This window comes from Gossypium raimondii, chromosome 6, assembly GCF_025698545.1.
Source record: "Gossypium raimondii isolate GPD5lz chromosome 6, ASM2569854v1, whole genome shotgun sequence".
Classification (NCBI taxonomy): domain Eukaryota; kingdom Viridiplantae; phylum Streptophyta; class Magnoliopsida; order Malvales; family Malvaceae; genus Gossypium; species Gossypium raimondii.
The window spans coordinates 47,116,291-47,130,234 of record NC_068570.1 but is presented as its reverse complement, the minus strand read 5'-3'; the positions used below and the strand labels follow the sequence as shown (position 1 = coordinate 47,130,234).

The window sequence follows — 13,944 nt, the reverse complement described above, 5'->3', positions numbered from 1 at the left end:
TTCAGACTTGAGCGTTTAAAATCGTAGCAGACACGTAAAGTTGTGGTTGTGTTGGCAAATTATGACACTTTGCTTGAAGGGAACCACCTTGGCCCAACACTCTTTCATTCGGGAATGTACATAAACCACAACTCAACTGCTTACTTATTGTAACGTCTTTCGCCAATCATGCATATATGGCCTCTTCCAATTTGTTGCAATGAAAACTTGAATTAAAATAATAACCTAATTTTAAAAAATTCAAAAAACATATATAAATACATAAATAATAATTTTTTTAAAAATATATAAATAAAAAATGGTTATAGACAAGAAATAATAATATATAAAATTTAAAAATATATAAAAATACATGAATATTTTTTTAAAAATATAATAATAATTTTATATTTTATATTAATACTAAATAATAATAAAAAACCCTCCCTCTCCCACTCTGCAGTAGAAAATCTGGATTTTATATACATTTTCTTTACTACTATTGTTTCCATCGTTCCTTCTGTTTATTTAAAAATAATGGCAAGAAAAAAAAAGAACATATAGATTTTAAATAGAAACTCTTTTAAGAAAAAATCACGGGTAGAGGAGAAGAAAATGTACTATGTCAAATTCGAATTATTACAAGGAGCATAGACTATGTATATTTATAAGTTTAAAAAACTTTATTCTAATCAACATCTAATAGAAGTAATACAGTAAAGTTAAAACATATTATCCAAATCAATATCAAACAGTAAATTTTTATATGGATTTTCTTGTGCAGCCTGAATCGTACCGTGGGGCCTTGGCCATCGCCCTCGTGGATCCTCTATCTTGCCACTCGTATTTTATTTTAATAAGAATTCCATTTTTAATTTAATCGTGTAAACAGTAGGTAGAATTATCTTCAACATTTTCACAATGTAGTAAAGTCAAAGCAGATTGACAAAATTGTTCACCACTTGAATTTAAAGTAAACAAAAATCAAAGAAGCGATCAAAAGACTGAGACTCTAAAAAGTGTGAACACTTCAACTTCTCCATTTCGATTTTCTCTAGCTCTACAGTTGGTGCTCATTACTTACAATAAAGGCACAAAACTTATTTTTTACAGAACAATCATTACTTGGCTTTGAGCTTAAGTTTGAAAGATGGTGGTTGAAATGAAATAAAGACCTCAACCTTATTGTTTACAAAGCAATAGCAAAGAATATCAACTTAGTTTCTATTTATTTTATTATTTTTAAATTCTCACTGCACTACAAAACCTGGGTTTTATATAAAGCAGCAGAAGAGAGGGAGAGGGACGAGGGGAGGGTTTATTTATTTAATATTAATATAAAAGTTAAATTATTTATTATATTTTTTAAATTTATATATTATTTCTTGTCAACAATCATTTTATTTATATATATATATATATATTAAATATTTAGGTATTTTTATGTATTTCTTTGAATTTTTAAAATTAAGATCAAATTGAAGTTTTTGTAAATTTGGAGGGTTAATTTTTTAAGTTATAACTAAATTGATATAATATCTAAAAGTTGAGGGCTAAATTTGTTATTATACTGATTTTTTAACTGCTACGTCACCCTACCGTTAGTGCAATTAATGGAAATAGACAAAAAAAAAAAAACAATCTCAATTAGTTGGGTACCCAATTTAAAAAAAAAATCATAGTTGGATGATAAAAACAAGATACAAATCCATAGTTGGGTGACCAATTTTTTAAAAAAAAAATATCATAATTGGGTGACAAAAAAATGATCCATAGTTGGGTGACCTATGGTGTAGTTTACCCAACATTAATTGACTATTTAATTTGCATAAGCTTAAATCGGATCATCGTTCGATACTTGTATCGACTGATAAGGCGATAATGGGGAGAGAAGATAGACCGTTTTGTTTCCTCACTAGTTGGCTGATGCACCCAGAGTTCAAGGATGTGGTGAAACAGTCATGCTCAGGAGATGATAGAGTTGTTAGGGATTTTCTGATTAAGGGACGTTTTCCAAAAATTTCGTCAAATCTACTCTGAATTCTTGAGGCAAAGGTGTCGATAGAGGAGATTAGACACTTAGTTTTCAGTATGGCACCTTTAAAGGCACTTGGGATTGATGGTTTCCATGCGAAATTTTTTCAGGCGAACTGGGAGATAGTGGGAAGTAGTGTTTGTGAAATGGTACGCAGTGTGTTTATGGGTGGTAATTTGAATCCTTGCATCAATCTAACGCTTCTTGTTCTTATCTTTAAGAGTTTTGTGTAGAGTTGATTAAGCAATACAAGCTAATTAGTTTGTGCATTGTCTTGTACAAGGTTATCACGAAAACTATTGTTATTCACCTTCCGCAAGTGATGCAAACTCTTGTTAAGCAAATCTAGCTTCATACAGTCTCGCAATATTTCAAATGATATTATAATTGTGCAGGAAGCTATTCATACAATGAAACACACGAAAAGAAAAAAAGGGATGGATGGCAGTAAAAGTGGACTTAGAAATGGCTTATGACAGGGTCCGTTGGGATTTCTTAGAAGACACTTTGTATGAGCCAGAATTACCATTACCTCTTATTCGTATAATCATGAGTTGTGTATCTACTTCGACAATGTAACTTCTTTAGAATGGGTCATTTACTGATTCCTTCATCCCATCGAGAGGGGTCAGGCAACGAGATCCATTATCTCCTTATTTGTTCATTTTGGAAATGGAGTGTCTAGGACATCTAATTGAAGTTGCTTTGGAGGAGGGGAGTAGGGAACCTTTTTTTCTCTCTCGATGGGGACCATGTATCTCACATCTTTTCTTCGTAGATGATCTGGGTCTCTTTTGCAGAGCTAACAGGAAAAATGTAGAGTGCCTTCAAAATATTCTAATGACTTTCTGTCATTTTTCTAGACAACGGGTTAATCGCCAAATGACCCAGGTTTTTTTCTCAAATAATGTTACAGAGAAAAAATCAACTAATTTATGTAACAGTTTCAAATTTACAAAGGTGAGGGATCTAGGTACGTATTTGGGCGTTCCTTTCTTTCACAATCGAGTTGGTATTAGGACATTTCAATTCATTTTTGATAAAGTTGCACTTGACTTAATTGATGGGAGGCACGAAAACTATCTCTAACGAGTCATCTAGCATTGGTTAAGTCAATGTTACTTGTTATTCCAAACTAATTCATGTCAATGACCAAAATTCCTAGCTCAGTTTGTACTGAGATTGAGAAACTAGCCCGTGGATTTTTATGGGGTTCAACATCTTCTATGCAAAAGTCATCACTTGTGAGTTGGGAGGATTGTTGCAAACCTCGGGTGTATAGGGAGCTAGGTATTCGGAGATTACAAGACCAAAACAAACTTTTTTCTCATGAAGTTGGGGTTTAAACTAGTTATTGGTGCAAAGGAGTTGTGGGTTCAGGTTTTGAAAAATAAGTACGAAGTGCATGGATTACTGCCAATGCACATTCATTGCAGTAGCTACTCCTATATATGGCGTTCCATAGCCAACATATTGAGTGAAGTCAAAAGGGTATATATTGGGTTGTTGGTGATGGTAGGCTAGTGAAATTTTGGAATGACGATTGGTGACTTGGGTATTCTACGGCACTATTACATTGGTCATGAGGCCCTTCAAGACTCACTCTGTGTTTGTGATGTAGTGTTAGAAGGGGCATGGAATGTTCATTGGCTAGTTGCAATTCTTCCACAGGTGATTGTTGAGTGTATTTTGACTATATACCTCCATTGGCGAATGCAGGCTTGGATCACTTAAGTTGGAGATGGCTGTCATGGGATAAGTTCTCCGTTTCGGAATCTATAAACATCTGTTTGTTGATAACGTATCAATTAGTGTTGTCAATGATGAAATGACATGGAAAGTTAAGGCGTCGCAAAGGGTTTAGACCTTTCTCTGACTATTGGCACGTGGTAGACTTCTAGCAAACGAGGACTGAACTAGGTGAACTATGATGACTTTTCCTTTCTGCGATCGTTGTGGTTTGGACATTGAATCTATATTACATGTAATTAGGGGTTGTGTCTTCTCTAAAGTAATTTGGCAATCTATCATACCTAGACGGCTCTGGAATGATTCTTTACTTTACCTATTATCCAATGGATTATTTGGAACATTAGGAATGAAGGTAAAATAGTGTTCAAAAATGGTGAATGGCCTTGTAACACCCCTAACCCGTATCTATTGCCAGAATAGGATTATAGAGCATTACCGGAATTTACAAATTAATTTACAGACATTTCATTTCATCAAGCATTCATATTTAAAATCAATCACAATCAAAACATTAATGAGCTGACGTTGGCCAATTTAACTTATACATGCCATTCAATGCATTATTCCCCTAACATGCATAAACTCAACATTCAAGTTAGTTCAATAATTTCCATGTATCAATAATATATATACCAAGATTGATGAGCTCATAAATACCATGATTTTCATTCCCTTGTTATTTTTCCATATTTACCCCGTTGAACTTCTTGGAATTTTGATGGATTTTCAGGGGTACGCTTTAGTGTACAAATCCGGATCCGTCAATTCATATTCATGTGCGCATTTCCATTTCAGAGAGCACACTCCCGCGAACCTCATCCTTACAGCGGGATTACCAGTCCAGGCTAAATCCCCTGCAATGACAATTACTCTAATGAGCTTGGATCTGAATTACCAGTTCAGGCTAAATTCAAACCCTAATTCGGATTACCCGTCCGGGCTAAATCAATTTTCCACATATTCTTCGGGAGGGCTATATCAGAATAGGATCACCCGTCCGGGCTAGATCCTTTTTACCGTCAATTCCTTTTCAGAGATCCATCGAATTTTCCTTTCATTCAATCAGGATTTATTTTCTCTTTTCATCAAGAATATCAATACTTCATCAATTATCATACAATAAACATCCAAATCATATTCACATCAAGAAAAATATATTTCAAGCATTTAATAATATAATTCAAGTTACACGAACTTACCAAGCTAAATTGCAAAAATACCAGAATTTAGGGACATTTTAGTAATTTTCTATTTTCCTCGAACTTCCACCCAATCTTGATCTAAATTAATATTTAATTCAATTTATTAATTTAAATAATAAAAATTCATTTCATGCAATTTGGTTACTTTTGACATTTTACAAATTTACCCTTAAAATATTACTTTCATTCAATTTAGTCCTTGAACCTAAAACATGCAAATTAGCCATTTTAATGAAAACTCATGCTAGTTGAATAATCATATATTTTACCCTCCTCCTCTCCATTCCACATCCTTAATGTATATAACATGCTTATATGTAACATTATCTATAATTTCACTATTTATTTATTTGTTCATTCAAAGCTGTCCACTTGAGTCATAGTCACAAAATTATTTATATTTTAAGCTACATAACTCCGAATTGAGATCCGTTAATTTTCTCTGAAACTAGACTCACAAGTCTTTTTACTATAAAAAAATTTTTGGTTTAACCAATAAGTACAGTTTATTCTTTAAAGTTTCCACTATTTCACTGTTTGACAGTTCCGACCCCTCTTCACTAAAAATTAATTATCTCTTTGTACAGAATTCGGATGATGTTATTGTTTGTTTTTCTTGAAAATAGACTCATTAAGTATTTTAAAAATATAAATTATAACCCATAATTATTTTTGTAAAATTTTTAATGATTTTTCCAATTCAGAACAGGGGAACCCGAATTCATTCTAACCTTGTCTCACAAAATTTATTATATCTCATGATTTACAATTCCATCACTTACAACGTTTATTCTATGAGAAACTAGGCTCAATAAGATTTAATTCCATATTTTATTCATACTTTAATTCGATTTCCACGATTTATGGTGATTTTTCAAAGTTAACCTACTGCTGCTGTCCAAAACTGTTTTAGTGCAAAATGTTGATTACTAAATTTATAACACGCTTATTCCCTTTCTCTATAATATTTCCATCACTTTATCTTATTTTCCTTCACTAATATATCAAAAACATAAGAACTTATATAAGAAAACTCTACTATAACATCATTTCTATACTTTTTCAATAATATCACACTTAAAAATATGTTGAAATCTTGATGTTCTTACATTGTCCTATTGGTTTCAACCTTTAACTTGATTTTCTCTCTCCTCCAGCTTCTATTACTTGAATCTAACTTGATATTCTAGCTCCCCATAGTCTTCTTGTTATCTTTTTCTCTTGATGGCTATGGAAATTCTTTTGATTTCTAGGTGAAAATGGTAAATTTTTGGTGGAAGGACCAAATTGTAAAGAAAGCAAAACTTTCTTTCTTCTCTTCCCTTCTAACGTGAAATGCATGGGAAAGTTGATGATTTCTCTTCATCTTTCCTCCCTTTTATATTAATCATTTAATAATAAAATAATACTAAAAATCTTAATAAAATATTAACTAAATAACATTTATCTAATTAATTAATTAAAAATATCACCGACATCATCATTACCTTCTAGAATTCTCTCTCTCTAATTGACCATTTTGCCCTTTATAATCTTTTAAAAATTCATCCTTGAGTCATCACTTAATTAGGTAAAATTACAATTTAGTCCCTTAAAATTCTACACATTTTCAATTTGGTCCTAATTCATCCATTTTCCTTAGTTTCTAGATTATTCCACCATTAAAATATTTACACTATTGGTCCTTCAACTTTTTGTATTTACACTTTAACCCCTCAAATTTTGAATATTTACTCTTGGGCAACAAAACTTTTCTCACTTTTGCGATTTAATCCTTTCTTGAATTAATATGTCATAATATACTTCCCAATGTTGACATAACTCAAAATTACCCTTTTTATCACTTTATTTCCTTATTTTACTATATCAGGAGTATTATCTTACTTTCTTACTGTAATAATTTTCAGAGTATTACAGGCCTACCTTTTCCATTGTATGTTGGTTTCTTTGGAAGAACCGAAATGATTTCATTTTCATACAGACTAGTGGTAGTAGTCAGACTCTGCTAGCATCTATGGAAGCTTGGACGAGACCTTTATTTGGTACAAGTGGGCCTCATAATTGTAGTATTTCAATGACTAAAGGTTGGTGGCAGCTTCCGCCTCATGAATGGATTAAGGTGGATGTGGATGGTTCTGTGTCAAGTACTAGACCAAGGGCCTCCATAGGGGAGTAGTGAGAGGACCGAATGGAGGATGGATGGGGGGTTTTCAAATGGTAATAAGATTGCCCGGTATTTTTCAAGTTGAAGCTCAGACACTACTCGAGTGCTTAAAGTTAGCTTGGCAAAAGGATACCGCCAAGTGGAGATCAAGAGTGATAATGCTATATTGATTTCCGTCATACAAAATGAGTTAGCAGTGAGCAACATTTATAGTGAAGTTCAACTTATACATGATTGGTGATTGAAAGATTAGAATGTGACTTTCCGTCAGATTGTGAGGAATATTTTCTTTTATTTTCCTACTCTTCTTTTATTCGTAGTGGAGGAATTGGCTTTTCTAATTTCTTATCATTATCCCCTTTCCAAGTAATATCATCTAATGTCTTTGTTTGTTCCCTGTCCACCTCCATTTTTTTTTTGTCTTTCTTTGCTGCTGCTTAGTATCATGCAATGGCTGGACACAACACATGCTTAGGGCAAGATCGCAGTCCTATCAATTGTGTAAGATGGAGTTCTCCCCTATTCCATGCAGTGACAATCTTAAACAACGAAAGTATGTTGTTTTTCTTTTTTACTTTTCTTCAAATGGCCTGCAGATGCTTTTTAAATCTCTCAATGAGCTGAAGCAAACAGATGGCCGCCTTAATTTGACACAAGGGGCTCTGGAAGGGGTGTTCCTGTAATATATCGCATCATCCTTTTGCCCTTTTTGACTTCCTCACCCTGCACACCATGTATCTCTGTTTGACATGTACTGGGTTGGTAAAGAGCTTCTTTGGATGGATGCTATCTTCTCAGCACTTGCATTTGAGAGGCTTCTGGGATTATTTGGAAAATGGGCTCAAAGGAACCATCAAAAAAATAATTTTGACATAAGCAAATTGTACACCTGTTTTACGTTGCAAGAGAAGGAAAATAAAGAAACAACAGAAAAAAAGAATTAAGAAAAGGTACAAGGATTGGCTGTACAATTCGTATGAAATGATGATACCATTGGTTATATAATAATTTTTCAAAGTTCGATGACCAAAACTAATTTTAAACAAACATAAGTGACTAAACTTGTACTTTAGTCTATAAATAAGACAAATTATTCCATTTCACCCTTCCTAACAAGTATAAGGTTAGGAAGTCCTTTTGACGAGTTCTAAAGTCATTTCTATGAGTTCTATATATTAATCATAGGTTATTCATGCGGTTGAAACCGCAACATGGAAAAGGCTTCCTCAATCAAAGTTAGCTTTTCGAGAATCACCCGGTGACTCAGATCCATAGCATGACAATTCTGATAAAACCCTGATTGAAGCTACAAATAATTTCTATGTTACGAAGACTCCTCATTTTTCTAAAAGTATCTGTCCCATTAGATATCGGTATGTATGAAAATACGATCAAAGAAAAACTTCAAAAAGATTAAACACACATACCTATATCAACAGTCACACTCAAGTCTGATTAACATAAATATTTTTTATTGTGAACACAATATAATTGTCCTCCCATCAAATGGTATGAATGTTTTTCAAGTATCGGATCCACTATTTCAAACTTGCATAAACAAGAGGAGTCCTTTTCTTCTGCAGGACTTGAAGACGCAAATAAACTTCCAGCAAACAGCTTAAAAATAATCGCATTTATTTAGAAAACATGGCATCCCTAATAAAATTTAAAGAAATCTGATACTCCTCTTAAAATAAACAGAGAAAAGAAATAATATATTAGGAGTGAGTAGGATATTCTCATCTAGCACTAAGACAACTTTCTGAGGACAAGCCCTACCTCATTATAGGTCAATGGGAACCCTCAAACCGTCACGTGCAAGTTGTACATGGATTCCTTCCCTACATAGAGATTACATGGAAAATAGCATCTTATATTAGTTTCTTCCTTTTCCATTTTTATTATCTTTTTGAGGAACTCAGTAGACTACATAAAATTTGTAAAGCAATTGGAAACCGGAGTACCTCTCAGACCATTCCATAAGAAACTCATTATCCTTGTGGTGATCGAACTCATGTGTCATTCCGATTAATAGAGCTCGTTTTGGACATATCCTCTTTATAGCCTCAAGAGTCTGCAAAAATAAGTGGATAGATATGAGTGACAGTGACCATTGAAAACTAAAATGAAGAAAAATAATAGGAAAATGTCGAACAAACCTGAGGTAAGCATAAGTGAACATTAAAAGATCCTTTCTGGTATGCAGAAAACAGAAGACATTACTTCAGAGAAGAATATACATAGCAAGCAAAGCAATATATCACTGAAAGGACAATAAATATCATTAAAGACAATAATTAATAGAGTGAACAATTCAATTGCAGTAGACAAGTTCTTCAAATGAATTTAGTAAGAAATCCATAAGCCGGCCATGATCAAACTAAGCTGAGGAAATTACACTTTAATGCACCAGATTGTACTCACTCTGTCTCATTAAAATTTTCACATTTAGACTTTTACTGGTCAATTTTTTTCAACTCTAACCTTTTATTATGTAAAATTTATTGTGGATACAAATTTGAAAAAAAATATTATAAAACTTTCATTGAAGCAGTTTTAAATATTTTTGTTAAATTTAATTAATTAAAATATTTAAAGTAATTTAGGTCAAAATTTAAAAAATTTGCCTAAAAATGAGAACCACATTCTTATTGGGACAGAGGGAGCATATAACAATCATCTTCTTGATTAGAGAGAAAAACACAAGAATTCTTCAACGGTTAGGTTAAGGTAATATATATAGTTTATTCTCAAAATTTTGTTATATCAAACTATGTGATTGTTTTTTTATATTCATTTATAATATAGTTTTTTTTATATCAAACCAGTGGTTAAAAATTAAGTTAATAACAATATTAGACAACATTACCATTTAACCATGCCCCCTTTCCCAACTCTTACAAATCAACAGACCATCATTGGTAACCCAGAAGTGAATCCAACCTCACTTGACATGTCAACTATATTAAATAATCATTTATGGTACCAAACTAGGATGTAAGAATGTAAGATGCACTGCAGCACAGAGAGAGACAGATATAGGTTAAGATGCATTGCAGTACAGAGATATAGACAGATCTAAGTTATGTAAGAATCAGCATGAATAAAATTCTGTCAAAGATTTCTCTAGTTATAGTAGACCTAGACAATTCACCAACAAAATGCAGGCAGTCAACATTATAAAAAGGAAAGAATCAAGAGAGAGACATACCTTGTATAAACAATCCAATATCAAAAGATCCAATTGTCCAGCACCATTTTTGGAAATAACTGATCAAATACAATTTATGTCATAGTTTATTTACCATGAAAACTCAGATCAAAAGCAAATCATTCAGAAAAAAGGAAAAGTCTCGGAACACCAAAAACTTAGAAGTGAGAGAACATGTGCTTTGCTTTCACCAAGTCCCTCTTAACGTAAAAGATGACCAGAACACTCAGTAAAAGGATGATCTCTAAGCATCTTATCTTCATTTTTAGGTCAAGTCATAAAAAGGTTTCCTGTTTGTGAAACTTGCTGGAAAGCGGTCTCACTAAGAATACAACCTATTATCAGTAAAAGAAAGAGAAAAGAATTAAAAGCTTGAAGGATATACTGATGTGTGAAGCTAGCTTTACAGCAATACATATATTTCCTTGATTATTAACACATGAAAAAAATCTAACATGCATACAATGCTAACATTTACAAGCTCATCAAGATGACAAAGTAGCAGATAGAAGTCTCACCTCTACATTTAACATCACCAATAAAATGAAAATGTTTGAAGGTGTAAATGTATGTTAGCACACAAGAAAAGGAGAAAATGCAGCACCTACCATACTCCGTGTTTGAAGGAAAACGTGAAACATCAGATATATAAGCCACTTTACACTTTTCACCGAAAAGATAACCTAAACAGAGATAATCTTCTCCATGCATCACCTATATCAAAGGTACAATCAAGCACTTAGACATATGAATTAGAGATGGCAGAGATGTTATATTATCTAAGGAGACAGGGGACTGACTGGCAACGGAAAAAATTTCAGTCCTGATGCAACAAACGGTTTGTCATAGTGCTCCTCTATTATCTTCCAGTCAAGCTGTGCCACCCGCCTTACTTCTTGGCCTTCTCTAAGTTTCTTCTGAACCAAATACGGAAATTTTGTGGCAATGCTGTTGGACACAAACAAAGAAAACATCAGCCAAGGTTTGCTTGAGATAGGACAGCATAAAACGTAAGACATCCTTTCTACAATTTACAGCCAGTTTGGACAATCAGCTCCAATTCTAATGTCTTGAAACCTTACTTTTGACTTTGCTATTTAGAGCATATTATACCAATAACCTCTCATATTATACAAATATATGAACAACATATATATTGGTAATGTATCTGCATAACTGGAGATAGAAAAGTATTTATGCACAATAAAACCAAGAATAAAAATTCATATTATACCTATCCATTGAATGTCGAGTTAGGTAAATGGCGGTGGGATCAATATCGTTAGTAGGACTATGAGGTTGGATGGCACGAATATCATCCAAACCAAGAATTGCATCAGCATGTTCATGAGTCAAAACAATCTAGAGTTCACAAAAGGAAAATTAGTACTAGTTTGGAATTGCACTAGTCAATAAACTAAATATAAGATGGTCACTATGCCAAGCTTAAACTCACAGAATCTACTCGAGGAATCTTGTGGAAAGTGAACCACCGAAGAACTTGTTCCCTAAATGTCTTGCCCACATCAATAATAATATAATTGCGTATACCATCGCTGGAACAATAATCTATAAGCAAAGATGTATTGCACCTGAAAGGATAAAAAAAATCAAAGCTGGAAAACCTTAAATTTCTTTGAGAAACTATAACCAGAAATTATCACATAATGAAAGCACAGATGTGGAGAATCATTTGAACTTGTGAAAATGAACAAGATTGTTAATTATATTCCTAAATCGCATCGCAAAAATATTTTATTTTACATTAAGATTTCTTCAATTAACAGAATCTATTATAAAATGCATTTTATCCAAGAAATTACAGTATTAAAATATTTTTATATCAGTTATTATAGTACTTGAATTATCAATATTTTTGTCATTGTCAAAAATTTACTTTTGCACGTTAATTGTGAGGACTTGTGCAGGAATTGGGTATAATAAACAAATGACAGATAATCAATACCAAACTTAAACTAAGTTATTTTCTTTAACTACTAAATTAACAGCAACAAGTTACTAACGATATTTCATAAATTATTTAACAAATATCAAGACAATGTTGATATCACACAAGAATGACTAGTGAACAAAATGCACGGAAAAGTTTAGATCTGCGGTATAGAAGAAATTGTATGCACAATTAAATTTTAGGGAAAAAATAAAGGGGAAAGGAGACCTGTAATTAGGGTTACGATCGGGGGGAATGGAGAGGGATTGGGAGCAGACTTGACAGGGAGGATCAGAGGGCTGAATCAAGCACATAGCGTTTGGGACGGCACTGGAGCAGCCGGTTCCAAGAAAGATCAGAGCCGATCCATCACCACTGCGACCACCGTTTCCAGCGGCACCCTCAAGAGCTCCATTTTGGAGCGGGTTTTGGTTTTCCATTATTATTATTATTGGAAATTTGAGGTGCAGAAAAGAGAGGATGAATGGGGAAGGAGAAGGTTAAAGAGGAAGGAAGTAATTTTACCAAAGTTGGAGGGCACTTATAGGGAATAATCCGCCTGAAAATTTTAACAGCTCCTGCCCTTTTACTTTTTTGCCACGTGACAGTTGTTCAAAACTTTTTAGGGTAAACTAACTAGTTGATCACCCAACTTTTAAGATGCTTTCATTCTGGTCACCTATATGAAATCCTTCCAATTTGGTCACCCAACATTTAGGGTGTTTTCATTTTAGTCACCTAAGCGTTAACTATACACGCCATATTATGTTTACACTTTCATTTTAGTCATCCGACTTTTAAGTCGCTTTCATTTCGATCACCCAAAAAATATCTTTGTAAAATATTGATTGAGTTAAAAAATCAAATACTAAAATAAAAAAATAGTAAAAACTAAAATAATAAACAAATTGTATGTGTCTATTTCATTGCCAAAATTCTAAATTTGAATTTTGAAATATAAAATTTTAAATATTAATATTTAAAAATTTATCAATGAAAATTATTATCTTTAATAGTTTTCATGAAACCAAATTTCTTTTAATTATGTATTGAATCTTCCATGCTAAGCTAAAAGTAAAGAAAAATCATTGTAATTAATTAATTTTATCTTCTATTTCAAACAAAACTCGTAAATTATTTCATCACTTTTTTTATCAAATGAAGAACATGCAATTAATTCAAATATCTTTTCATTTATTTTAGTTTAGCATAGAAGGTTTGAGATTATATAATCCATAAAGATTTAAGTATTGTAGAGAAGATTATATAATCCATAAAAATTTAAGATTATGTTTGGTTGGTTGTAATAGTAATGTATTACAGCCTAATTCAGTGGGCCTATTACTAAACCATTGTTTGGTTGGTTGTAACAAGCTATTACAGTCATATTCCATTACGGGATTATTCAGCTCAAAATGCATCATACCATTCAGTGCTCTCCGCACTAAATGGTGATTTAGGCCTCTCATTTTTTCATGCTTTTTCCTCAACTTTATCTCTTCTATACTTAATTTAATTTTCTTTTAATCACATTTCCTCCCAACCTGCTTCGCACACCAAAAACCTTTTTCTCTTCAAAATTGGAAATTCCTGATAGCTTAATCCACTGAAAAAAGAAGTGAAGCGTTTTTTGGATGTCTCGCAAGATCC

At 32.7% G+C, this 13,944-nt stretch overlaps 1 protein-coding gene across 6 annotated transcripts; it reads right to left on the bottom strand.

Annotated features, from left to right (window-relative positions):
* Positions 1–7,272: 7,272 nt before the first annotated feature.
* On the bottom strand, positions 7,273–12,817 carry LOC105773597 (putative hydrolase C777.06c). 6 transcript variants are annotated; one of them, XM_012595609.2, is made up of 10 exons: positions 12,523–12,816; positions 11,800–11,935; positions 11,578–11,705; positions 11,144–11,291; positions 10,952–11,057; positions 10,344–10,402; positions 9,292–9,327; positions 9,097–9,206; positions 8,912–8,973; positions 7,273–8,021 (listed from the first exon to the last, which is right to left on the bottom strand). In XM_012595609.2, exons 1-9 carry the CDS (start codon positions 12,732–12,734, stop codon positions 8,916–8,918), a joined length of 993 nt encoding a protein of 330 aa, XP_012451063.1. In that variant the 5' UTR covers positions 12,735–12,816; the 3' UTR covers positions 7,273–8,021; positions 8,912–8,915. The 6 variants fall into 6 exon arrangements, 4 of the variants coding, with proteins under 4 accessions (XP_012451063.1, XP_012451064.1, XP_012451065.1 ...); XM_012595610.2 differs by having other exon boundaries at positions 7,273–7,950; XM_012595611.2 differs by lacking the exon at positions 7,273–8,021 and adding an exon at positions 8,585–8,749.
* Positions 12,818–13,944: the final 1,127 nt, after the last annotated feature.

What these genes read in the sequence shown, in the direction of transcription:
- LOC105773597 (XM_012595609.2), bottom strand. Translation starts at nt 12,734, where the DNA reads ATGGAAAACCAAAACCCGCTCCAAAATGGAGCTCTTGAGGGTGCCGCT. An exon ending in TTCACTTATGCTTACCTCAG is followed by an intron (nt 9,207 to 9,291) that starts GTTTGTTCGACA and finishes TTATTTTTGCAG; the next exon opens with ACTCTTGAGGCTATAAAGAG. An exon ending in CTTATGGAATGGTCTGAGAG is followed by an intron (nt 8,974 to 9,096) that starts GTACTCCGGTTT and finishes ATCTCTATGTAG; the next exon opens with GGAAGGAATCCATGTACAAC.